Source organism: Tachyglossus aculeatus, chromosome 8 (genome assembly GCF_015852505.1).
Source record: "Tachyglossus aculeatus isolate mTacAcu1 chromosome 8, mTacAcu1.pri, whole genome shotgun sequence".
NCBI lineage: Eukaryota > Metazoa > Chordata > Mammalia > Monotremata > Tachyglossidae > Tachyglossus > Tachyglossus aculeatus.
The window spans coordinates 2,316,528-2,343,839 of record NC_052073.1 but is presented as its reverse complement, the minus strand read 5'-3'; the positions used below and the strand labels follow the sequence as shown (position 1 = coordinate 2,343,839).

The 27,312-nt window shown below is 49.5% G+C and overlaps 1 protein-coding gene across 1 annotated transcript; it reads right to left on the bottom strand.

Moving 5' to 3' along the window:
* Positions 1 to 200: 200 nt before the first annotated feature.
* On the bottom strand, positions 201 to 25,639 carry SEC11A (SEC11 homolog A, signal peptidase complex subunit). The gene is made up of 6 exons (XM_038750640.1): positions 25,546 to 25,639; positions 18,927 to 19,036; positions 8,221 to 8,370; positions 3,252 to 3,371; positions 2,576 to 2,633; positions 201 to 580 (listed from the first exon to the last, which is right to left on the bottom strand). Exons 1-6 carry the CDS (start codon positions 25,594 to 25,596, stop codon positions 530 to 532), a joined length of 540 nt encoding a protein of 179 aa, XP_038606568.1. The 5' UTR covers positions 25,597 to 25,639; the 3' UTR covers positions 201 to 529.
* Positions 25,640 to 27,312: the final 1,673 nt, after the last annotated feature.

The following is a 27,312-nucleotide window of genomic DNA, read 5'->3' as shown; positions in this document are numbered from 1 at the left end:
CTCTCCTCCATCCCTGACCTCAGCCTGGATTCATTCATCCATTCAATCGTATTTTGTTTCTGTTTCATCTGTTCAGCCGTTTCTGAAGGCGGCCCGCTTCCCCCAACGCCCCACCATCCCTCATCCCCTCACCAGCGTGGGCACGTACACGACGCGCCCGGGGACCGGGGCTTTGCCGCAAGACACAGACGCCGGCCGGCCTCGGCTTCACCTTTTAATACAAAAGTTCACTGAGGTACAAAAATGCTAAAATGTGACATGATGACATAGGAAATCCCGGGATGCGCTTTCTCGGCGTGCGCGCGCGCTCCCCCCCCCCCGCCCCCGCAGACCTCACACACGCATGCACGCACGCGTGCACACATCCGCACACGTCCTGCAGTGGAAACGCAAGCTAACCCAAACCGGTCCTGGTTTAAAAGCGCTGAGACGCAGGTTTTCCGCGCGCGGCCACCTGCAGACCGGGATCGATTCCAAACTCTCGGGCTCCGGAAGCCGGTTGTCGTTCCCGGCGGCGGTGCGGGGCCGTCTACTCTCGGTGTACCAACACGAACAAGCCCAGTAGAAAGAGGACGGCGTACTGTGAAGACACAGGCGGACGGACGGACACAGGGTCCACGGTGCGGTCAAGGGGCAGCGACCTCGGCCCCACCAAACCCGAGGCCGACCCCCTCCATTCCCGCTCATTGTGGACAGAGATGTGTCTGTTTGTCAGTGCGTTGTATTTTCCCAAGCGCTTAGAGCCCACTGTTGTAATAATAATAATAATGGCATTTATTAAGCGCTTACTAAGTGCAAAGCACTGTTCTAAGCGCTGGGGAGGTTACAAGGTGATCAGGTTGTCCCACGGGGGGCATCCCCATCATCATCAATCGTATTTATTGAGCGCTTACTATGTGCAGAGCACTGTACTAAGCGCTTGGGAAGTACAAATTGGCAACATATAGAGACAGTCCCTACCCAACATTGGGCTCACAGTCTACAAGGGGGAGACAGAGAACAAAACCAAACATACTAACAAAATAAAATAAATAGAATACAGACGAGGTAACTGAGGGCCAGAGAAGTGACCTGCCCAAAGTCACACAGCTGATACTTGGCGGAGCCGGAATTTGAACCCATGACCTCTGACTCCAAAGCCCGGGCTCTTTCCACTGAGCCATGCACTTAGTACAGTGCTCTGCACACAGTAAGCGCTCAATAAATACGATTGATTGATTGATTGTTGGGTAGGGACCGTCTATGTTGCCAACTTGTACTTCCCAAGCGCTTAGTCCAGTGCTCTGCACACAGTAAGCGCTCAATAAATACTACTGAATGCACGAAATGTTTTGTGCCCTGTAAGTGATCAATAAATAATAACACTGATGATGGCATTTATTAGAGAAGCAGCGTGGCTCAGTGGAAAGAGCCCGGGCTTTGGAGTCAGAGGTCATGGGTTCACATCCCGGCTCCGCCACTTGTCGGCCGGGTGACTCTGGGCAAGTCACTTCACTTCCCGGGGCCTCAGTTCCCTCATCTGGAAGATGGGGATGAAGACTGTGAGCCCCCCGTGGGACAACCTGATCACCTTGTAAGCTCCCCAGCGCTTAGAACAGTGCTTTGCACATAGTAAGCGCTTAATAAATGCCATCATTATTATTAAGCGCTCACTATTATTTTACTTGTACATATTCTACTATTATTATAGTATTATAGTAATACTATTACTATTCTATTAATTTTATTTTGTGAATGTTTTGTTGTCTGTCTCCCCCTTCTAGACTGTGAGCCCGCTGTTGGGTAGGGACCGTCTCTATAGGTTGCCAACTTGGACTTCCCAAGTGCTCAGTACAGCGCTACACACAGTAAGCGCTTAATAAATACGACAATGAATAAATGAATGTGCAAAGCACTGTTCTAAGAGCTGGGGAGGTTACAAGGTGATCAGGTTGTCCCACGGGGGGGTTCACAATGAATTTCCTCTCTCCGCCCTCCCCTCACCGTCGACTACGCACCTGGTTGTGGACTCCGGAAGTGCTCTGATGCCCGCCCCAGCCCTACGGCACTCAAGTGAGCCACCTTGTACTTCCCAAGCGCTTAGTACAGTGCTCTGCACACAGTAAGCGCTCAATAAATACGACTGAATGCATGAATGTCCATATCCTTACACTCGACCATTTCCCTAATCTGCAATTTATTTTAATCAATCAATCAATCAATCAATCGTATTTATTGAGCGCTTACTATGTGCAGAGCACTGGACTAAGCGCTTGGGAAGTACAAATTGGCAACACATAGAGACAGTCCCTACCCAACAGTGGGCTCACAGTCTAAAAGGGGGAGACAGAGAACAGAACCAAACATACCAACAAGATAAAATAAATAGGATAGAAATGTACAAGCAAAATAAATAAATAAATAAATAGAGCAATAAATATGTACAACCATATATACATCTATACCTGTCTTCCCCTAAACAGTCCAAGTTCCTTGTGGGCAGGGATTCCGCCTACCAACTCTGCTCTTCACCGAGCATCTAGGACAGTGCCCTGCGCCCTATAGATGCCACTGATCGACCAGGGTGAGGACTTACCTTGAACTTGGGGTAGTCGTTCATGAGGATGGTCACGATCCCAATGTAGGGGACGAACCTGTGAGAGAGTCCCCCCCCGCCCCGGTTCTCGTCACCCCTGGGCCTGCTGCCGCCGCCATCCCACTAACCGGCCCAAAGGGCAACTTCTGGCCCGGGATTCCCGGTGCGGCGGGGCCCAGGGACACCATTCCCGATGGCCAGAGGGAAGGCTGCGGGCCCTCCGTCTCACGGTGCCCCGGAGAACCGGGAAAGGCTGCGGCGAAGGGCTCCACCGCCGTTCGGGCACATTCAGGCTGGAGCCCGCTGCCCAGGCGACGGAGGGACCACTGAGGACGGGAGAAAACGACTCTCGTCCAAGCCGTGTGGTGGTGGTGGGATGGCCGAAGGAAGCCGGGCAGTGCCCGGGAAGGAGGGAGGGGGCGGCCGGTGGGCTGGCAAGGCTCTGGGGTGGACGTGACCGTACCAACCCTGGACCCCCGACTGATCCGCCCTCTGAGCTCCGTCTGTCTCCTTTCGAACCGTGGTCCCGCCAGGCCTGGGGGCTTTTGGGGGATTCCCGGAAAAGGCCGCCCACCCCGGAGTGGAAAAGGCCCCCCCCTTCCGCTCTGTATTCTCCGCCCCCCGCCCCGGTGGGTCCAGCGGGCGGAGGCGGCCCCTTCCGTGGCCCCGGGCTCACCCTCGCGCCCTCCCAACCACGTCCTTCTTCTCCAGCCAGTGCTGCCCCTGCTTGTAGAGCCCCCGGTCATCCACGGCGTTGTTGTCTCCTTTGGTCAAGAACTTGATGTGTCCGTTGTGCCTGGAGGGAACGGAGGGAGGAAACCTCCAAATTGGGCTTCCCAAGTGCTTAGTACAGTGCTCTGCACACAGTAAGCGCTCAATAAATACGATTGAACGAATGAATGAGTGAAACCAGGGATCACGGCATCCCCGATTCCCCCCCAGTCATCAGGGTCCCGTCAGCCGATCTCCCCGTACGGCAGTCCCGCTCCCGGATTCATATTCTATTTATTTTATTAATACGTTTTGTTTTGTTGTCTGTCTCCCCCTTCTAGACTGTGAGCCCGCTGTTGGGTAGGGACCGACGTTGCCAACTTGGACTTCCCAAGCGCTTAGTCCAGTGCTCTGCACACAGTAAGCACTCAATAAATACGACTGAATGAAGGAATGAATCCAATCGTATTTACTGAGCGCTTACTGCGAGCACAGCACCGCACTAAGCACTTGGGAAAGTACAATACAACAATAAACAGTGACATTCCCTGCCCACAACGAGCTCGCAGTCTAGAGTGGGGGAGACAGACATCGATACAAATAAATGCGGCGAAACCCCCGGGGCCACCCGCGAGAGAGGGGCCCCAGCCTCGGGGAGCAGCGGGGCTCAGCGGAAAGAGCCCGGGCTTGGGAGTCAGAGGTTGTGGGTTCTAATCCCGGCTCCGCCACTTATCAGCTGTGTGACTCTGGGAAAGTCACTTCACTTCTCTGGGCCTCAGTTACCTCATCTGCAAAATGGGGATTAAGACTGTCTACATGTTTTGTTTTGTTGTCTGTCTCCCCCCCACTTCTAGACCGTGAGCCCGTTGTGGGGTAGGGACCGTCTCTGTATGTTGCCAACTTGGACTTCCCCAGCGCTTAGTACAGTGCTCTGCACACAGTAAGTGCTCAATAAATACGACATTGAATGAATGAATGACTGTGAACCCCACGTGGGACACCTGATTACTTTGTATCTACCCCAGTGTTTAGAACAGTGCCTGGCACGTAGTTGAGCACTTAACAAGCAATCAATCGTATTTATTGAGCGCTTACTGTGTGCAGAGCACTGTATTAAGCACTGGGGAAGTACAAGTTGGCAACATATAGAGACAGTCCGTACCCAACAGTGGGCTCGCAGTCTAAAATACCAAATACCATCAAATTAACAAATACCATCATCACTATTATTATCATTAGACTAGACTGTAAGCTCGTTGCAGGCAAGGAACGTATCCACCAACTGTTACATTGTAGTGTACTCACCTGAGCGCTTAGTACAGTGCTCTGCACACAGTAAGAGCTCAATAAATGATAATAATTTTGGTACGTCTCATTCATTCAATATTTATTGAGCACTTACTGTGCGCAGAGCATTCATTCATTCATTCAATCGTATTTATTGAGTGCTTACTGTGTGCAGAGCACTGTACTAAGCGCTTGGGAAGTACAAGTCGGCAACACGCAGAGACGGTCCCTACCCAACAATGGGCTCACGGTCTAGAAGGGGGAAGTGCAAGCACCGTTCTAAGCGCTGGGGGAGATACAAGGTAATCAGGTTGTCCCACATTGGGCTGAGTCTTCAGCCCCATTTTCCGGATGAGGTCACTGAGGCCCAGAGAAGTTAAACGCCGACTCGCCCAGAGTCACACAGCTGAGAAGTGGCGGAGCCGGGATTGGAACCCATGACCTCTGACTCCCAAGCCCGGGTTCTTTCCACTGAGCCACTGAGTGATGGATCGGGTGCTGTCCCTCGGTTGCTAGGAAATGGTCGGGTCAGTCAATCAATCAATCAATCGTATTTATTGAGCGCTTACTGTGTGCAGAGCACTGGACTAAGCGCTTGGGAAGTCCAAGTTGGCAACACATAGAGACAGTCCCTATCCAACAGTGGGCTCACAGACTAGAAGGGGGAGACAGAGAACAAAACCAAACATACTAACAAAATAAAATAAATAGAATAGATATGTACAAGTACAATAAATAGAGTAATAAAGATGTACAAACATATATACATATATACAGGTGCTGTGGGGAAGGGAAGGAGGTAAGATGGGGGGATGGAGAGGGGGACGAGGTGGAGAGGAAGGAGGTGGCTCAGTCTGGGAAGGCCTCCGGGAGGAGGTGAGCTCCCAGTAGGGCCTTGAAGGGAGGCAATCGTATTTATTGAGCGCTTACTGTGTGCAGAGCACTGTACTAAGCGCTTGGGAAGTCCAAGTTGGCAACATATAGAGACGGTCCCTACCCAACAGCAGGCTCACAGTCTAGAAGGGGGAGACAGAGAACAAAACCAGACTAACAAAATAAAATAAATAGAATACATATGTACAAGTCAAATAAATAGAGTAATAAATATGTACAAGCATATATACATCTATACAGGTGCTGTGGGGAAGGGAAGGAGGTAAGATGGGGGGATGGAGGAGGGGGAGAGGAAGGAGGGGGCTCAGTCTGGGAAGGCCTCCGGGAGGAGGTGAGCTCCCAGTAGGGCCTTGAAGGGAGGCAATTGTATTTATTGAGCGCTTACTGTGTGCAGAGCACCGTACTAAGCACTTGGGAAGTCCAAGTCGGCAACATATAGAGACAGTCCCTACCCAACAGTGGGCTCACAGTCTAGAAGGGGGAGACAGAGAACAAAACCAAACATATTAACAAAATAAAATAAATAGAATAGATATGCACAAGTAAAATCAATAAATAGAGTAATAAATATGTACAAACATATATACAAGTGCTGTGGGGAAGGGAAGGAGGTAAGATGGGGGGGTGGAGAGGGGGAGGAGGGGGAGAGGAAGAAGGGGGCTGAGTGTGGGAAGGCCTCCTGGAGGAGGTGAGCTCTCAGTAGGGCCCTGAAGGGAGGAAGAGAGCTAGTCGATAGCAAGCTCCTCGGTCAGGTTGTTGCCAGGCCAGCGGGAGGAACGGGGGAGGGCAAGCCACGGAGTCTGAGGGAGTCAGAGGTGTGATGGCAGCTTCTAAATGGGGAGCCGGCAGCAGCACATTAGCGCGGGCGGCGGAGGACGCCGAAAGGGAGGTGATGCCCGCACGCCATGGAGACAGCCGGCCCTGACCCGCGGAGCCCACGGTGGGGGGGAAGGAGCAATAATAATAACAATTATGGCATTTGTTAAGCGCTTACTATGCGCAAAGCACTGTTCTAAGCGCTGGGGAGGTTACAAGGTGATCAGATCGTCCCACGGGGGGCTCACGGTCTTAATCCCCATTTTACAGTTGAGGTAACAGGCACGGGGAAGCTAAGTGATTTGCCCAAGGTCACACGGCTGACAATTAATAATAATAATAATAATGATGGCATTTGTTAAGCGCTTACTATGTGCAAAGCACCGTTCTAAGCGCTGGGGGGGATACAGTGCGATCTAGTTGTCCCACGTGGGGCTCACAGTCTTAATCCCCATTTTTACAGATGAGGTAACTGAGGCTCAGAGAAGTTAAGTGACTTGCCCAAGATCACAGAGCAGACTTGTGGCGGAGACGGGATTTGAACTCATGACCTCTGACTCCAAAGCCCGGGCTCTTTCCGTTGAGCCATGCTGCTTCTCTAAGTTCGGGGAGCAAACCCCCGGGGCCTCAAGAAGTGGGCACAGCCTGGGCGGGGAGGGTCGGTTGGCCACTAATCTCCTCACCAGGCCTCGTTCTCACCCGTCCCGCCGTCGACCCCCGGCCCACGTCCTCCCCCCGGGGCCCGGAATGCCCCCAATCCCTCTGCCCATCCGCCAAGCTCGCTCTCTTCCTCCCTTCAAGGCCCTACTGAGAGCTCACCTCCTCCAGGAGGCCTTCCCACACTCAGCCCCCTCCTTCCTCTCCATTCAATCGTATTTATTGCGTGCTTACTGTGCAAAGCACTGTACTAAGCGCTTGGGAAGTACAAGTTGGCAGCACATAGAGACGGTCCCTACCCAACAACGCGCTCACAGTCTCCCCCTCTCCATCCCCCCCACCTTACCTCCTTCCCCTCCCCACAGCACCTGTATATATGTATATACGTATTTATTACTCTATTTTATTTGTACATATTTATTTTATCAATATGTTTTGTTCTCTGTCTCCCCCTTCTAGACTGTGAGCCTGCTGTTGGGTAGGGACCGTCTCAATATGTTGCCAACTTGCGACTTCCCAAGCGCTTAGTCCAGTGCTCTGCACACAGTAAGCGCTCAATAAATACGATTGATTGATTGATTCTAGACTGTGAGCCCACTGTTGGGTAGGGAACGTCTCTATATGTTGCCAACTTGGGACTTCCCAAGCGCTTAGTACAGTGCTCTGCACACAGAAAGCGCTCAATAAATACGACTGATTGATTGATTCTAGACTGTGAGCCCACTGTTGGGCAGGGAACGTCTCTAGATGTTGCCAACTTGGACTTCCCAAGCGCTTAGTACAGTGCTCTGCACACAGTAAGCGCTCAATAAATATGACTGAATGAATGAATGAGGGAACAGGTGGATCATCATCACCATCAATCATATTTATTGAGCGCTTACTATGTGCAGAGCACTGTACTAAGCGCTTGGGAAGTACAAATTGGGTGGATCCTGGGTTTCTCGGTCCCCCCAGGCCTCCCTCAGCGTGAGCCCACTGTTGGTTAGGGACCGTCTCTAGATGTTGCCAGCTTGTACCTCCCAAGCGCTTAGTACAGTGCTCTGCACACAGTAAGCGCTCAATAAATACGATTGATTGATTGATTGAGTCCCGGCTGCAGGGCTGGGCACCGGAGGGACGTGGGGGAGATCCTCTGGCGACCCAACTTGTACTTCCCAAGTGCTCTGCACATAGTAAGCGCTCAATAAATACGATCGATTGATTGATTGATTGACCCCAGCTGCCGCCCTCCACGCCCGCTGGGCTGAAGGGGCCCCCGCCTGCCCCCCGGCACCTACTTTTCGTGGATCTTTAGGACGCGGTGGACGATGGGAATCTCCCGCCCCTCGATCCTGAAGACGACGATCTCGCCCACGCGGATGGGGTCTTCCACCCGGTTGGTGAGGAAGAGGAGGTCTCCTCTGTGGAAGGCGGGCTCCATGCTGCCACTGACATCCATCACGTGGAAGGATCGGGACGGGGCGGGAGGGAAGAGAAAGGGGACATGTCAGAAGCACGTGCCCCCCCCCAAGTTCTCTCTCCTTTTATTCAATCGTATTTATTGAGCGCTCATTGTGTGCAGAGCACCGCACTAAGCACCGCCTCACGCCTGCGATGACTTCAGGCAAAGATCAATCAATCAATCGTATTTATTGAGCGCTTACTGTGTGCAAAGCACTGTGCTAAGCGCTTGGGAAGTCCAAGTTGGCAACCTATAGAGACGGTCCCTACCCAACAGCGGGCTCACAGTCTAAAAGGGGCTTTTAAACATCACCGCCCTGGGCTGGGGACCGTAAGAAACACCGGTACCGAGTCGGAGCGATGTCCCGTGCTTCCGTGGGACTTCCCCAAGCACTGAGGACTGAGCGTGGCAGCCAGGGGGGCGCTCAGTACATACCACCATGGCTCCTGCCGCCCGCCTCCTCCGTGGGTGGGGAGGGGTCCACTCTGGATCCCAGCCCATCCAGGAGTCTGCCCAAACCCCTCTGGGAACGGGTTCCAAGCATTCATTCAATCACATTTATTGAGCGCTTACCGTGTGCAAAGCACTGTACTAGACGCCGGACTTGCACTGACCACCCACCCAGCCAAGCAACGGGGCGGGGGGTGGTGGTGGAGGGGAAATCGGGGGACTAATTCTGGGTTCCCCCCTCCCACACCCTTCCCGCAGGGAGGAAGGGGGTCGCAAGGGAGTCTTTTGTTTTATGGTGGCATTTATTAAGCGCTTACTATGTGCAAAGCGCTGTTCTAAGCACTGGGGAGGTTATAAGGTGATCAGGTTGTCCCACGGGGGGGCTCACGGTCTTAATCCCCATTTTACAGACGAGGGAACTGAGGCCCAGGAAGTGAAGACCTCCTCCAGGAGGCCTTCCCAGAGTAAGCCCCTTCCTTCCTCTCCCCCTCTCCATTCCCCCCATCTTACCTCCTTCCCTTCCCCACAGCACCTGTACAGATGTATATATGTTTGTACATATTTATCACTCTATTTATTTTACTTGTACATATCTATTCTATTTTGTAGTATGTTTGGTTTTGTCTCCCCCTTTTTAGACTGTGAACCCACTGTTGGGTAGGGACTGTCTCTATAAGCTGCCAATTTGTACTTCCCAAGCGCTTAGTCCAGTGCTCTGCACACAGTAAGCGCTCAATAAATACGATTGATGATGATGATGATGATGATGAAGTGACTTGCCCAAAGTCACCCAGCTGACAGGTGTCTATTTAACTTGTACATATTCTATTTATTTTATTTTGTTAATACGTTTTGTTTTGTTCTCTGTCTCCCCCTTCTAGACTGCGAGCCTGCTGTTGGCTAGGGACTGTCTATGTTGCCGACTTGGACATCCCGGGCCCGTTCTGTTCCTGCATGTTTCCAACCTGTGCTTCCCAAGCGCTTAGTCCAGTGCTCCGCACACAGTAAGCGCTCAATAAATACGACTGAATGAATGACTCCCCACAGCACATATGGATCTATCTGTAGCTATCTGTAATTGATTGTTTTATCTATTTGTATTAATGTCTGTCCCCCCCCTGCAAACCGTGAGCTCGTTGTTGGGTAGGGACCGTATCTATGTTTCCAACTTGTACTTCCCAAGCGCTTAGGACAGTGCTCTGCACACAGTAAGCACTCAATAAATACGACTGAATGACTGAATGAAATCCCAAGCGCTTAGTCCAGTGCTCCGCACACAATAAGCGCTCAATAAATACGACTGACTGAATGACATCCCAAGCGCTTAGTGCAGTGCTCTGCACACAGTAAGCGCTCAATAAATATGACTGAATGAATGAATGGCATCCCAAGCACTTAGTCCAGTGCTCCGCACACAGTAAGCGCTCAATAAAGATGACTGAATGAATGAATGGAAGTGGCGGAGCTGGGATTTGAACCCGTGACCTCTGACTCCAGAGCCCGGGCTCTTTCCACTGAGCCACGAGCGCTCAATAAATACGACTGAATGAATGAATGAATCCAAGTCCCCCAAATTCTCCCCTCTACATTCTTAACTTATATATGTGTATATATATGTTATATGTTTGTACATATTTATTACTCTATTTATTTATTTATTTTTATATATGTGTTATATATGTATATATGTTTGTACATATTTATTACTCTATTTATTTTACTTGTACATATCTATTCTATTTTATTTTGTTAATGTGTTTGGTTTTATTCTCTGTCTCCCTCTTCTAGCCTGTGAGCCCACTGTTGGGTAGGGACCGTCTCTAGATGTTGCCAACTTGGACTTCCCAAGCGCTTAGTCCAGTGCTCCGCACACAGCAAGCGCTCAAGAAATACGATTGATTGATTGATTGATTGCCCTTACTTGGGGTCCGGCCCCCCGCAGCGAGGTGGCTTCCAGCATTACTATGCGAGGACGCGCTCTCCCGTCTTGAAGATGACGGAACGCCGCCACCGCCGCCGCCGCCTCCTTAACCTTTCCAAATTTCCAATGAAGATCGCGGCGGGAGAGGAAGTGATGAACTTTACAAAAACGCCCGGTGCAAAATGCGAGACCTATTCTGGTATTCAGATGAGAACAGTGTGCCATTGTGCTAATGATGCGGCCAAGATAACCCAGCGAGGTGGGGGAGGGAAGACAGGGAGGGAGGGAGGACCGCTCATCCAATCAACCAATCAATCAATCGTATTTATTGAGCGCTGACTGCGTGCGGAGCACTGGACTAAGCGCTTGGGAAGGACAAGTTGGCAACGTAAGCCTTCGGGCACCGGGCAGAGATATAACTCGGGCCCACATCATCCCCCGGGCCTGGAATGCCCTCCCTCTGCCCATCCGCCAAGCTCGCTCTCTTCCTCCCTTCAAGGCCCTACTGAGAGCTCACCTCCTCCAGGAGGCCTTCCCAGACTGAGCCCCTTCCTTCCTCTCCCCCTCGTCCCCCTCTCCATCCCCCCCATCTTACCTCCTTCCCTTCCCCACAGCACCTGTATAGATGTTTATACAGATTTATTACTCTATTTGACTTGTACATATCTATTCCATTTATTTTATTTTGTTAGTATGTTTGGTTTTGTTCTCTGTCTCCCCCTTTTAGACTGTGAGCCCACTGTTGGGTAGGGACTGTCTCTATATGTTGCCGACTTGTACTTCCCAAGCGCTTAGTCCAGTGCTCTGCACACAGTAAGTGCTCAATAAATACGATTGATGATGATGATAACGCCTCGGGCCTCCTCTTCCTCCTCCGCGCTTCCTGGGTGGGTGGCGGGAGGGAAGCAGCGTGGCTCAGTGGAAAAGAGCCCGGGCTTGGGAGTCAGAGGTCCTGGGTTCAAATTCCGGCTCTGCCAATTGCGACTTTGGGCAAGCCACTTCGCTTCTCCGGGCCTCAGTTCCCTCATCTGGAAAATGGGGTTTAAGATTGTGAGTACCACATGGGACAACCTGATCACCTTGTACCCTCCCCAGCGCCTAGAATAGTGCTTTGCACGTAGTAAGCGCTTAACAAATACCGAAATTATTATCATTATTATTATTAAAAGAGCCCGGGCTTTGGAGTCAGAGGTCAGGGGTTCAAATCCCGGCTCTGCCAGTTGTCAGCTGTGGGACTTTGGGCAAGCCACTTCATCATCATCAATCGTATTTATTGAGCGCTTACTGTGTGCAGAGCACTGTACTAAGCGCTTGGGAAGTACAAGCTGGCAACATATAGAGACAGTCCCTACCTAACAGTGGGTTCACAGTCTAAAAGAGGGAATAGTAATGGCATTTATTAAGCGCTTACTATGTGTCAAGCACTGTTCTAAGCACTGGGGAGGTTACAAGTTGATCAGGTTGTCCCATGGGGAGCTCACGGTCTTAATCCCCATTTTACAGATGAAGTAACTGAGGCCCAGGAAGTGAAGCGACTTGCCCAAAGTCACCCAGCTGACAAATGGCGGAGCCGGGATTTGAACCCACGACCTCTGACTCCCAAGCCCGGGCTCTTTCCCACTGAGCCACGCTGCTTCCCTCCCGCCACCCACCCAGGAAGCGCGGAGGAGGAAGAGGAGGCCCGAGGCTTTATCATCATCATCAATCGTATTTATTGAGCGCTTACTGTGTGCAGAGCACTGGACTAAGCGCTTGGGAAGTACAAGTTGGTAACATCTAGAGACAGTCCCTACCCAGCAGTGGGCTCACAGTCTAAAAGGGGGAGACAGAGAACAAAACCAAACATACTAACAAAATAAAATATTCACTTCACTGGGCCTCAGTTTCCTCATCTGGAAAATGGGGATGAAGACCGTGAGCCCTCCGAGGGACAACCTGATCACCTTGTAACCTCCCTGGTGCTTAGAACAGTGCTTGGCACATAGTAAGCGCTTAATAAATGCCATTAAAAAAAGAAAAAAAAAGTGGGGGCGTGCTGGACGGGAGGATCGGAAAGAGGAGCCTGAGGAAAGAACTGATTGTAAGCGGCCGGGAGATGAATTGGAACACCTCTTGGGGAAAAAATGGGATTTGGGGCTGACACACCGCCTCGTCATCGTGACTCAAGCCGCGAAACACTCCAGGATCCGCCTGAGACTCTCCAGTCTCTCCCAGGGATCCACGTCCGGTTTTCCCAGCTCCTCGGGAACAGGACTTGTACTTCCCAAGCGCTTAGTCCAGTGCTCTGCGCACAGTAAGCGCTCGATTCGATTGATTGATTGACTCTCGGGATCTGGAGGGGCTGGGGATTCTCTCATTCATTCATTCCATCGCATTTACTGAGCGCTTCCTGTGTGCAGAGCACTGTGCTAAGCGCTTGGATGATCCGCTCCAGGTTTTCTGGGCTTCCCGGGAATGGGCTTGGGTGGGTTTGGAGACTCAGGTTTTCAGAGGAACAGGAAGGGAAGGGGTGGGGGGGGGGGGCGATGGGACCCCAGAAAGAGCTCACCGTCCCGGCCCCGGGCACGAGCCACAGGTCACGGGTTCAAATCCCGGCTCCGCCACTTGTCAGCTGGGTGACCTTGGGCAAGCGAGTGAGACGGGAGACCGCGTGGGGAGCGGGGAGGAGAGACGGGCCCTGGGGAACCTCATGGAAAGAGCCCGGGCCTGAGAGTCACAGGTCGTGGGTTCTAATCCCGGCTCCGCCGCTTGTCAGCTGGGTGACTCCGGGCAAGTCACTTCTCTGGGCCTCAGTTCCCTCATCTGTCAAATGGGGATGAAGACTGTGAGCCCCCAGTGGGACAACCTGATCACCTTGTAACTTCCCCAGTGCTTTGCACATAGTAAGCGCTTAATAAATGCCATTATTATTATTATTATTTCACTTCTCTGGGCCTCAGTTACCCCATCTGCAAAATGGGGATTAAAACTGTGAGCCCCCCGTGGGACAACCCGATCACCTTGTAACCTCCCCCAGTGCTTAGAACAGTGCTTTGCACATAGTAAGCGCTTAATAAATGCCATTATTATTATTATTATTATTTCACTTCTCTGGGCCTCAGTTACCCCATCTGCAAAATGGGGATTAAAACTGTGAGCCCCCCGTGGGGCAACCCGATCACCTTGTAACCTCCCCCAGTGCTTAGAACAGTGCTTTGCACATAGTAAGCGCTTCATAAATGCCATTATTATTATTATTATTATTATTATTATTATTTCACTTCTCTGGGCCTCAGTTACCTCATCTGCAAAATGGGGATTAAGACTGTGAGCCCCCCGTGGGACAACCCGATCACCTTGTAACCTCCCCCAGCGCCTAGAACAGTGCTTTGCACATAGTAAGCGCTTAATAAATGCCATTATTATTATTATTATTATTTCACTTCTCTGGGCCTCAGTTACCCCATCTGCAAAATGGGGATTAAAACTGTGAGCCCCCCGTGGGACAACCCGATCACCTTGTAACCTCCCCCAGTGCTTAGAACAGTGCTTTGCACATAGTAAGCGCTTAATAAATGCCATTATTATTATTATTATTATTATTTCACTTCTCTGGGCCTCAGTTACCCCATCTGCAAAATGGGGATTAAAACTGTGAGCCCCCCGTGGGACAACCCGATCACCTTGTAACCTCCCCCAGTGCTTAGAACAGTGCTTTGCACATAGTAAGCACTTAATAAATGCCATTATTATTATTATTATTTCACTTCTCTGGGCCTCAGTTACCCCATCTGCAAAATGGGGATTAAAACTGTGAGCCCCCTGTGGGACAACCCGATCACCTTGTAACCTCCCCCAGTGCTTAGAACAGTGCTTTGCACATAGTAAGCGCTTAATAAATGCCATTATTATTATTATTATTTCACTTCTCTGGGCCTCAGTTACCCCATCTGCAAAATGGGGATTAAAACTGTGAGCCCCCCGTGGGACAACCCGATCACCTTGTAACCTCCCCCAGCGCTTAGAACAGTGCTTTGCACATAGTAAGCGCTTAATAAATGCCATTATTATTATTATTATTATTTCACTTCTCTGGGCCTCAGTTACCCCATCTGCAAAATGGGGATTAAAACTGCGAGCCCCCCGTGGGACAACCCGATCACCTTGTAACCTCCCCGTGCTTAGAGCAGTGCTTTGCACATAGTAAGCGCTTAATAAATGCCATTATTATTATTATTATTATTTCACTTCTCTGGGCCTCAGTCACCTCATCGGTCAAATGGGGATTACGACTGTGAGCCCCCAGTGGGACAACCTGATCACCTTGTAACTTCCCCAGTGCTTTGCACATAGTAAGCGCTTAATAAATGCATTATTATTATTATTATTATTATTTCACTTCTCTGGGCCTCAGTTACCCCATCTGCAAAATGGGGATTAAAACTGCGAGCCCCCCGTAGGACAACCCGATCACCTTGTAACCTCCCCCAGCGCTTAGAACGGTGCTTTGCACATAGTAAGCGCTTAATAAATGCCTGGTGGCTACAGCACAGGCCTGGGAGCCCGAAGGACCTGGGTTCTAATCCCGGCTCCGCAACTTGTCAGCTCTCTGAACTTGGGCGAGCCGCTTCACTTCCCTGGGCCTAAATTCCCTCATCTTGGATTAGGACTGTGAGTCCTATGTGAGACGGGGACTGCGCTCAACCCCACTCGCTTGTATCTACCCCAGTGCCTAGTACAGCGCCAGGCACATAGTAAGCGCTTAACTGGGAGTCAGAGGTCACGGGTTCTAATCTTGGCTCCGCCGCACGTCAGCTTTGTGACTCTGGGCAAGTCCCTTACCTTCTCTAGACTGTGAGCCCACTGTTTCGTAGGGACCGCCTCTCTATGTGGCCAACTTGGACTTCCCAAGCGCTTAGTCCAGTGCTCTGCGCACAGTAAGCGCTCAATAAATACGACTGATTGATTGATGGACTCTCTGTGCCTCAGTGACCGTGGGACTGGGTCGTTGGTGGAAAAGGGTTTTTGTTGTTGTTTTTAATGGTATTTATTAATAATAATAATAATGATGGCATTTATCTTACCCCCATCTTACCTCCTTCCCTTCCCCACAGCACCTGTATATATGTATATATGGTTGTACATATTTATTACTCTATTTATTTATTTTACTTGTACATTTCTATCCTATTTATTTTATTTTGTTGGTATGTTTGGTTCTGTTCTCCGTCTCCCCCTTTTAGACTGTGAGCCCACTGCTGGGTAGGGACTGTCTCTATGTGTTGCCAATTTGTACTTCCCAAGCGCTTAGTACAGTACTCTGCACATAGTAAGCGCTCAATAAATACGACTGATTGATTGATTGATTGATTGGTTAAGCGCTTACTATGTACAAAGCACTGTTCTAAGCGCTGGGGCAGATACGAGGTGATCAGGTTGTCCCACGGGGGGCTCCCAGTCTTCATCCCCATTTTGCAGAGGTCAGCTGGGTGACTCTGGGCAAGTCACTTCTCTGGGCCTCAGTTCCCTCACCTGGAAAATGGGGATGAAGACTGGGAGCCCCCCATGGGACAACCTGATCACCTTGTAACCGCCCCAGCGCTTAGAACAGTGCTTTGTACGTAGTAAGCACTTAACAAATGCCATTATCATTATCATTATTAATAAATACCATTAAAAAAACCCAACAAAAAACCTTTCCCACCAAATACCCAGTCCCGCGGGCAAAGCTGGGCCCAGAAGCCAAGCCTCTGGGCTCCCGGGGTAAGTTTTTCCCCTCCCGATCCCACCACAGGTGACAGGTCGAAGCAGTGCTGCCTAGTGGATAGAGCCCATGCCGGGGAATCCGAAGGACCCGAGTTCTAATCCCGCTCCGCCACCTGTCTGCTGGGTGACCTTGGGTAAGTCCGTTAACTTCTCTGTGCCTCAGCCGCTTCACCGGTAAAATGGGGATAAAGACTGCGAACCCCATGTGGGACAGGGACGGCGTCCCACGTGACTTGCCTGTAACTACCCTAGCGCTCAGAACAGTGCGACACGTAGTAAGTGCTTAACAAATACCATAATAATAAGAGAAGCAGCGTGGCTCGGTGGAAAGAGCCCGGGATTTGGAGTCAGAGGTCGTGGGTTCAAATCCCGGCTCCGCCAACTGTCAGCTGGGTGACTTTGGGCAAGGCACTTAGCTTCTCTGTGCCTCAGTGACCTCATCTGTAAAATGGGAATTAAGACTGTGAGCCTCCCATGGGACAACCTGATCACCTTGTAAACTCCCCAGTGCTTAGAACAGTGCTTTGCACATAGTAAGCGCTTAATAAATGCCATCCTTATTATTATTATCATTAATTATCACCTACTCCAGGAGGCCTTCCCAGACTGAGCCCCTTCCTTCCTCTCCCCCTCGTCCCCCTCTCCATCCCCATCTTACCTCCTTCCCTTCCCCACAGCACCTGTATATATATATGTATATATGTTTGTACATATTTGTTACTCTATTTATTTATTTTACTTGTACATATCTATTCTATTTATTTTATTTTGTTAGTATGTTTGGTTTTGTTCTCTGTCTCCCCCTTTTAGACTGTGAGCCCACTGTTGCGTAGGGACCGTCTCTAGATGTTGCCAACTTGTCCTTCCCAAGCGCTTAGTACAGTGCTCTGCACACAGTAAGCGCTCAATACGATTGATTGATTGATTATTAATTACCATGATTTCTACGATTTGGGGGCTTTTTCCGGGACCCCCGACAGATAGACATGGACGTGGTAAGATACGATGCACCAGGATAACCGGGAATAAGGAGGCCCGGGCACGCCTTGCCTGGCCCCGAGGGCGGAGCGGCTCTGGAGAAGGGAGGTGAATGAGGACAGATGGCACATCCCAGTGTGGCTCAGTGGAAAGAGCCCGGGCATTGGAGTCAGAGGTCATGGGTTCAAATCCCGGCTCCGCCGCTTGTCAGCTGGGTGACTCTGGGCAAGTCACTTCACTTCTCTGTGCCTCAGTTACCTCATCTGCAAAATGGGGATTAAGACTCTGAGCCCCCCATGGGACAACCTGATCACCTTGTAACCTCCCCAGCGCTTAGAACAGTGCTTTGCACATAGTAAGCGCTCAATACCATCATCATCATCATCCCTGCTCCGCCGCTTGTCATCTGTGTGACTCTGGGCAAGTCACTTCACTTCTCTGTGCCTCAGTTACCTCATCTGAAAAATGGGGACAGACTCTGAGCCCCCCATGGGACAACCTGATCACCTTGTAACCTCCCCAGCGCTTAGAACAGTGCTTTGCACATAGTAAGCGCTTAACAAATACCATCATCATCATCATCATCATCCCTGCTCCGCCGCTTGTCAGCTGTGTGACTCTGGGCAAGTCACTTCACTTCTCTGTGCCTCAGTTACCTCATCTGAAAAATGGGGATTAAGACTGAGCCCCCCATGGGACAACCTGATCACCTTGTAACTTCCCCAGCGCTTAGAACAGTGCTTTGCACATAGTAAGCGCTTAACAAATACCATCATCATCCCTGCTCCGCTGCTTTTCAGCTGTGTGACTCTGGGCAAGTCGCTTAACTTCTCTGTGCCTCAGTTATCTCATCTGTAAAATGAGGATTCAGACCGTGAGCGCCCCGTGGGACAACCTGATCACCTTGTAACCTCCCCAGCGCTTACAACAGTGCTTTGCACATAGTAAGCGCTTAGCAAATACCATCGTCATCATCATCCCTGCTCCGCCGCTTGTCAGCTGGGTGACTCTGGGCAAGTCACAACTTCTCTGTGCCTCAGTTACCTCATCTGTAAAACGGGGATTCAGACTGTGAGCCCCTTGTGGGACAACCTGATCAACTTGTATCCTCCTCAGTGCTTTGCATTCATTCAATGATATTTATCGAGCGCTTACTGTGTGCAGAGCACCGTACTAAGCGCTTGGGAAGTACAAGTCGGCAACATATAGAGACGGTCCCTACCCAACAACTGGCACATAGTAAGCGCTTAATAAATGCCATTATTATTATTATATCTCAGGGCACCACCGCACAAACTGTAACCACGGCAGAGGGGAAAGCGGAGGGACGCCCCGGGGGGCGAACGGGGATCAATTTCCAGGCGCCGGCTGCCAGTGGCGGGTTTTCCGGGAGCCCCTCGGGAGCGGCCTGGCTTGAGCGGGCGGCGGACGGGACGGAGGACGGTTACCTGAGCACCACCACGATGGGGCTCTCGCTCCCGGTGACCACCATCAACCCCTTCCATATCATCAGCGCCGAGGACACGATCATGCCGAAGTTGAGCACCTGGTAGTACAGCTGAAACAACGAGAGGGACCGCGGAGGGTGGGCGCGGGCCGGGAAAGACCAGGGACCTCCGACTGCCAGTCCCTGGGGGGACGGGGACTGTGCCCAGCCCAATTAGCTGGGTCTCCCCCAATGCTTGACATATAGTAGGCACTCAACGAATATCATTATTATTATTATCATTATTTATCATCATTATTATTATCATTATCATTATTACACTCCTTGCCCCAAACCAGCTTACAGTCTAGAGGCCAAGTTTAAAGACCGGGCGTCCAAGCAGGAGGATCGGTGGCAGGGTGACTAACGCAGCCGTGTGGCTCAGTGGAAAGAGCCCGGGCTTTGGAGGCCGAGGTCATGGGTTCCAATCCCGGCTCCGCCACCTGTCAGCTGGGTGACTTTGGGCAAGTCCCTTCTCTGGGCCTCGGGGACCTCATCTGGAAAATGAGGATTTTTAGACTTTTAGACCGTGAGCCCACTATTGGGTAGGGACCGTCTCTATATGTTGCCAACTTGGACTTCCCAAGCGCTTAGTCCAGTGCTCTGCACACGGTAAGCGCTCAATAAATACGATTGATGATGATGATGATGAGGAGGAGGAGGATGAAGACTGTAAGCCCCACGTGGGACAACTTGATGACCAGCGCTTAGAACGGTGCTTTCATTCATTCATATTTATTGAGTGCTTACTGTGTGCAGAGCACTGTGCTAAGCGCTTGGGAAGTACAAGTTGGCAACATATAGAGACGGTCCCTACCCAACAGCAGGCTCACGGTCTAGAAGGGGGAGACAGACAACAAAACAAAACAGCTTAACAAAATAAAATAAATAGAATAGTAAATATGTACAAAGATGCCCTCTGAGCATAAATCGAGCAAAATCCAACAAAATAAAATAAATAGAATAGTAAATATGTACAGAGATGCCCTCTGAGCATAAATTGAGAAAAATCCAACAGCCTCTCGGAAGGTATTTTTAATCATTTCAAATCAGGCACTTAAAGACCCCAAGGAAAAAAGCTAAAGGAGGAACAGGACATTAAGCTCCTGCTCAGTGGAAAGAGCCCAGGCTTTGGATCCAGAGGTCATGGGTTCAAATCCCGGCTCCGCCACCTGTCAGCTATGTGACTTTGGGCAAGTCACTTCTCTGGGCCTCAGTGACCTCATCTGGAAAATGAGGATGAAGACTGTGAGCCCCACGTGGGACAACCTGATGACCAGCGCTTAGAACAGTGCTTTCACTCATTCAATCGTATTTATTGAGCGCTTCCTGTGTGCAGAGCACTGTACTAAACGCTTGGGAAGTCCAAGTTGGCAACATATAGAGATGGTCCCTACCCAACAGTGGGCTCATGGTCTAGAAGGGGGAGACAGAGAACAAAACAGCTTAACAAAATAAAATAAATAGAATAGTAAATATGTACAAAGATGCCCTCTGGGCATAAATTGAGCAAAATCCAACAAAATAAAATAAATAGAATAGTAAATATGTACAGAGATGCCCTCTGAGCATAAATCGAGCAAAATCCAACAGCCTCTCGGAAGGTATTTTTAATCATTTCAAATCAGGTACTTAAAGACCCCAAGGAAAAAAAGCCAAAGGAGGAACAGGACATCAAGCTCCTGTTCAGTGGAAAGAGCCCGGGCTTTGGAGGCAGAGGTCATGGGTTCCAATCCCGGCTCCGCCACCTGTCAGCTGGGTGACTTTGGGCAAGTCACTTCTCTGGGCCTCAGTGACCTCATCTGGAAAATGAGGATGAAGACTGTGAGCCCCACGTGGGACAACCTGATGACCAGCGCTTAGAACAGTGCTTTGCACATAGTAAGCGCTTAATAAATGCCATCATCATTATTATTATTATTATTATAACGCAGAGCCTGGGTGGTGGAAACCGGGGATTTAACCAGGCTTTGGACCCCCTCCAGTCCAAGGATTTTGTCACTCTCACCTTCTACACATCAGTTGGGGGAGGCCAGGAACTAACAAGAACTTGAAAGACGCCACACACCCTGCAGGCAACCCAGGCTTTAGATAAATCCTTTAGATAAATCCCAAACGGTGAGAAAAGGCATGTGGGATCTTAGTTCTGGAAAATAAGGCGGGGCCAGGCTGACCAGTCATTCATTCAATCGGATTGATTGAGCGCTTACCGTGTGCAGAGCACTGTACTAAGCGCTTGGGAAGTCCAAGTTGGCCACATATTGAGACGGTCCCTACCCAACAGTGGGCTCACAGTCTAGAGGAAAAGGGGAGCCTCTTCCTGCTCCCCGCTTGCTTAATAATAATAATAATTGTGGCATCTGTTCATGGTCATGGGTTCAAATGTATATGTTTGTACATATTACTCTATTTATTTTACTTGTACATATCTATTCTATTTATTTTATTTTGTTAGTATGTTTGGTTCTGTTCTCTGTCTCCCCCTTTAAGACTGAGCCCACTGCTGGGTAGGGACTGTCTCGATATGTTGCCAACTTAGACTCCCCAAGCGCTTAGTACAGTGCTCTGCACACAGTAAGCGCTCAATAAATACGATTGATGATGATTTTATTTTGTCAGTATGTTTGGTTTTGTTCTCTGTCCCCCCTTTAAGACTGTGAGCCCACTGCTGGGTAGGGACCGTCTCTAGATGTTGCCATCTTGTACTTCCCAAGCGCTTAGTCCAGTGCTCTGCACACAGTAAGCGCTCAATAAATACGATTGATTGATTGATTCAAATCCCAGCTCTGCCAACTGTCAGCTGTGTGACTTTGGGCAAGTCACTTCACTTCTCTGTGCCTCGGTTCCCTCATCTGTAAAATGGGGATTTAAACTGTGAGCCCCCCACCCCGTGGGACAACCTGATCACCTTGTAACCTCCCCAGCTTTGCACATAGTAAGCGCTTAACGAATACCAACATTATGATTGTCGAGAGCTTACCGTACGCCAGGCACTGTATTTAGCCCTGAGGAAGGTACAAGATAAACTGGTTGGACACAGTCCCTGTCCCACATGGGGCTCCCACAATTTAATCCCCATTTTACAGTTGCCGTAACCCGAGGCAAAGCCCAAAGGCAAAGCTGGGATTAGAACCCAGATCCTCTTGGCTGCTGCGCAACCCTGGGCAAATCACTTAACTTCTCTGTGCCTAAAATTACCTCATCTGTAAAATGGGCAAATCCCAGAGGCAAAACTGGGATTAGAACCCAGATCCTCCTGGCTGCTGCGCAACCCTGGGCAAGTCACTTAACTTCTCTGTGCCTAAAATGACCTCATCTGTAAAATGGGGATTAAGGCTGTCAGCCCCACGTGGGACAGGGGCTGCAACCTGATTCACTTATATCCACCTCGGCGCTTAGTACAGTGCCTGGACCATAGTAAGCACTTAACAAATACCGTAATTATGATTATTATTATTACTTGTACTTACCCCGGCACTTGGGAACAGTGTTTGACACCTAGTAAGCACTTAATAACTACCATAAAACAAATAAACAAGCGTTTGGTCTGAGTTGTCCTAGACGAAGGGCCCAGATAATAGTAATAATAATGATGATGGTATTTGTTAAGCGCTTACTATGTGCAAAGCACCGTTCTAAGCACTGGGGAGGTTACAAGGTGATCAGGTTGTCCCCCGGGGGGCTCACAGTTTTAATCCCCATTTTCCAGATAGGTAACTGAGGCCCAGAGAAGTTAAGTGACTTGCCCAAAGTCACACAGCTGACAGATGGCGGAGCCAGGATTTGAACCCATGACCTCTGACTCCAAAGCCCGGGCTCTTTCCACTGAGCCAAGCTGCTTCTCAAAATAATGGCATTTGTTAAGCGCTTACTCTGTGCAAAGCACTGTTCTAAGCGCTGGGGAGGATACAAGGTGATCAGGTTGACAGTCTTAGTCCCCACTTTTCAGATGAGGTAACTGAGGCCTAGAGAAGTGAAGTGACTTGCCCAAAGTCACACAGCTGACAGTTGGCGGAGCAGGAATTTGAACCCATGACCTCTAACTCCAAAGCCAGGGCTCTTTTCACTGAGCCACGCTGCTCCTCAAAATAATGGCATTTGTTAAGCGCTTACTCTACGCAAAGCACTGTTCTAAGCACTGGGGAGGTTCCAAGGTGATCAGGTTGTCCCACGTGGGGCTCACAGTCTTAATCCCCATTTTCCAGATGAGGTAACTGAGGCCCAGAGAATAATAATAATAATGATGGCATTTATTAAGCGCTTACTACGTGCAAAGCACTGTTCTAAGCGCTGGCGAGGTAACAAGGTGATCAGGTTGTCCCACGGGGGGCTCACAGTCTTAATCCCCATTTTACAGAAAAGTGGCCAGGCCACCGGACGTCGGCAACGGGGCAGAGAGACCCGGCCCTCCGCCAGGACACCCCGGAGTAGCGGCAGCGATGGCTGAGTGGCCCCATTCATTCGATCGTATTTATTGAGCGCTGCGTGCGGAGCACTGTACTAAGCACTTGGGAAGTCCAAGCTGGAAACATATAGAGACAGTCCCTACCCAACAGTGGGTTCACAGTCTAGAAGGGGGGAGACGGACAACAAAACAAAACATATTAACAAAATAAAATAAATGGAATAGGTACAAGATAGAGTAATAAATACGTACAAGCATATTCATTCAGTCGTATTTACTGAGCGCTTACTGTGTGCAGAGCACTGGACTAAGCGCTTGGGAAGTCCAAGTTGGCAACATCTAGAGACGGTCCCTACCCAACAGGATGACAATGAATGAATGAATGAAATAGTGTCATAAATCTGTACAAAGAGAAGTGAAGTGACTTGGCCAGAATCAATCAATCAATCAATCAATTGTATTTATTGAGCGCTTACTGTGTGCAGAGCACCGTACTAAGCGCTTGGGAAGTACAAGTTGGCAACATATAGACGGTCCCTACCCAACAGTGGGCTCACAGTCTAATAGCATCCCCCCCATCTTACCTCCTTCCCTTCCCCACAGCACCTGTATATATGTTTGTACATATTTATTACCCTATTTATTTATCTTACTTGTACATACCTATTCTATTTATTTTATTTTGTTAGTATGTTTGGTTTTGTTCTCTGTCTCCCCCTTCTAGACTGTGCGCCTGCTGTTGGGTAGGGACTGCCTCTAGATGTTGCCATCTTGTACTTCCCAAGTGCTTAGTACAATGCTCTGCACACAGTAAGCGCTCAATAAATACGATTGATTGTTCTCTGCCTCCCCCTTCTAGGCTGTGAGCCCGCTGTTGGGTAGGGACCGTCACTATGTGTTGCCGACTTGTACTTCCCAAGCGCTTAGTCCAGTGCTCTGCACACAGTAAGCGCTCAATAAATACGATTGATTGATTGACAACAGAACAGTGCTTTGCACACAGTAAGCGCTTAACAGACGCCATCATCATCACTATTATTATCATATAGAGATGGTCCCTACCCAACAGCAGTAAGCGCTCAATAAAGACGACTGAATGAATGAATAAATGAATGGAACAGAGTCATAAATCTGTACAAAGAGAAGTGAAGTGCCTTGGCCAGTCAAGACTTGGCCAGAATCAATCAATCAATCGTATTTATTGAGCGCTTACTGTGTGCAGAGCACTGGACTAAGCGCTTGGGAAGTCCAAATTGGCAACCCCTTTTAGACTGTGAGCCCACTGTTGGGTAGGGACCGTCTCTCTATGTTGCCAACTTGGACTTCCCAAGCGCTTAGTACAGTGCTCTGCACACAGTAAGCGCTCAATAAGTACGATTGATTGATTGATTGATTGATATAGAGACGGTCCCTACCCAACTCAGAGTCATTCATTCATTCAATCGTATTTACTGGTTTTCATGGTTTATACTTCAATCAATCAATCAGTCGTATTTATTGAGCGCTTACTGTGTGCAGAGCACTGGACTAAGCGCTTGGGAAGTCCAAGTTGGCAACATCTAGAGACGGTCCCTACCCAACAGTGGGCTCACAGTCTAGCAGAACAGTGCTTTGCACATAGTAAGCGCTTAATAAATACCATCATTATTATGATGATTTCAATCAATCAATCGTATTTATTGAGCGCTTGCCAACTTGGACTTCCCAAGCGCTTAGTCCAGTGCTCTGCACACAGTAAGCGCTCAATAAATACGATTGATTGTGTGCAGAGCACTGTACTAAGCGCTTGGGAAGTCCAAGTTGGCAACATAGAGAGACAGTCCCTACCCAACAGTGGGCTCACAGTCTAAAAGGGGGAGACAGAGAACAAAACCAAACATCCTAACAAAATAAAATAAATAGAATAGATATGTACGAGTAAAATAAATAGAGTAATAAATATGTACAAACATATATACATATATGCAGGTGCTGTGGGGAAGGGAAGGAGGCAAGATGATTGGCCCAAGTCAGACGGCTGACAAGTGGTGAGGCCCGGATGAAGGCCTCTCCTCGGTCCGCCCTGCGGCCCCGGGCCCAAGGTCACGGGCCTGCAACCGGTCCCCCCGGCGGCGGCTCCTCCTCCTCCTCCTCCCTCCCTCCCTCCCTCCCGCCTCAGGAAGCTTGTCCGGACAACCTGCCGCTTGTTCATCCGCCGCACATCGTCCAGAAAGTCGAGGGACAACATGGCGACGGGACCGGCGGGCGCCCACAGGGCGAGCGGGAGCCACGGTCAATGGGCCGCCGCCCCCACCGCCGCCCGCCGCTTCCGCTTCCGGGTCACGGAGCCGGCCCCACTTCCGGCCGGGACTCCGGCGGACAAAGAGGAGGGCGCGCTCGCGCGTGCGCCCCGCCGCCACCGCGATTGGGCCTAGAAGGAGGGGCCTCGTGACGTCACCGGGTGGAGGTGGCCAATGGGGAGCCTCCTCCCCTCAGGGCAGGCTCCGCCCCCTTCGTTTGGCGCCAAAGGCGGGGTGGTGGAGGGAAGCGCTCTCCCCTCAGGCCCTGTTTATTAATAATCAATCAATCAATCGTATTTATTGAGCGCTTACTGTGTGCAGAGCACTGGACTAAGCGCTTGGGAAGGACAAGTTGGCAACATATATATACAAGTATATATATATACATATATATATACATATATATGTACAAGTAAAATAAATAGAGTAATAAATACGTACAAACATCAATAGAGGGTCGGGTTTTCAGGGTTGATAAATGCCCGCCAATCAATCGATCAATCGTATTTATTGAGCACTTACTGTGTGCAGAGCACTGTACTAAGCGTTCGGGAAGTCCAAGTTGGCAACATATATATACAAGTATATATGTATATGTATACAAGATGTATACAAGAGAAGCAGCGTGGCTCAATGGAAAAGAGCCCGGGCTTTGGAGTCAGAGGTCATGGGTTCAAAACTTCTCTGGGCCTCAGTTCTCTCATCTGTAAAATGGGGATTAAGACTGTGAGCCCCCCGTGGGACAACCTGATCACCTTGTAACCTCCCCAGCGCTTAGAACAGTGCTTTGCACATAGTAAGCGCTTAATAAATGCCATCATTATTATTATTAAGTATATATATATACATATATACATATATATGTACAAGTAAAATAAATAGAGTAATAAATACGTACAAACATCTATAGAGGGTCGGGTTTTCAGGGTTGATAAATGCCCGCCAATCAATCAATTAATCGTACTTATTGAGCGCTTACTGTGTGCAGAGCACTGTGCTAAGCGCTTGGGAAGTCCACATTGGCAACATATACAGACAGTCCCTACCCAACAGCGGGCTCATTCATTCATTCAATCGTATTTATTGAGCACTTACTGTGTGCAGAGCACTGGACTAAGTGCTTGGGAAGTACAAGTTGGCAATATATAGAGACGGTCCCTACCTAACTCACAGTCATTCATTCATTTCATTCATTCAATCGTATTTATTGAGCGCTTACTGTGTGCAGAGCACTGGACTAAGCGCTTGGGAAGTCCAAGTTGGCAACATATAGAGACGGTCCCTACCCAACTCACAGTCTAGAAGGGGGAGACAGACAACAAAACAAAACGTATTAACAAAATAAATAGAGTAAATATGTACAAGTAAAATAAAGTAATAAATATGTACAAACGTTCATTCAATCGTATTTATTGAGTGCTTACTGTGTGCAGAGCACTGGACTAAGTGCTTGGGAAGTCCAAGTTGGTAACATATAGAGACAGTCCCTACCCAACAGCGGGCTCACAGTCTAGAAGGGGGAGACAGACAACAAAACAAAACATATTAACAAAATAAAATAAATAGAATAGTAAATATGTACAAGTAAAATAAATAGAGCAATAAATATACACAAAAATTTATTAAGTGCTTACTATGTGCAAAGCACTGTTCTAAGCGCTGGG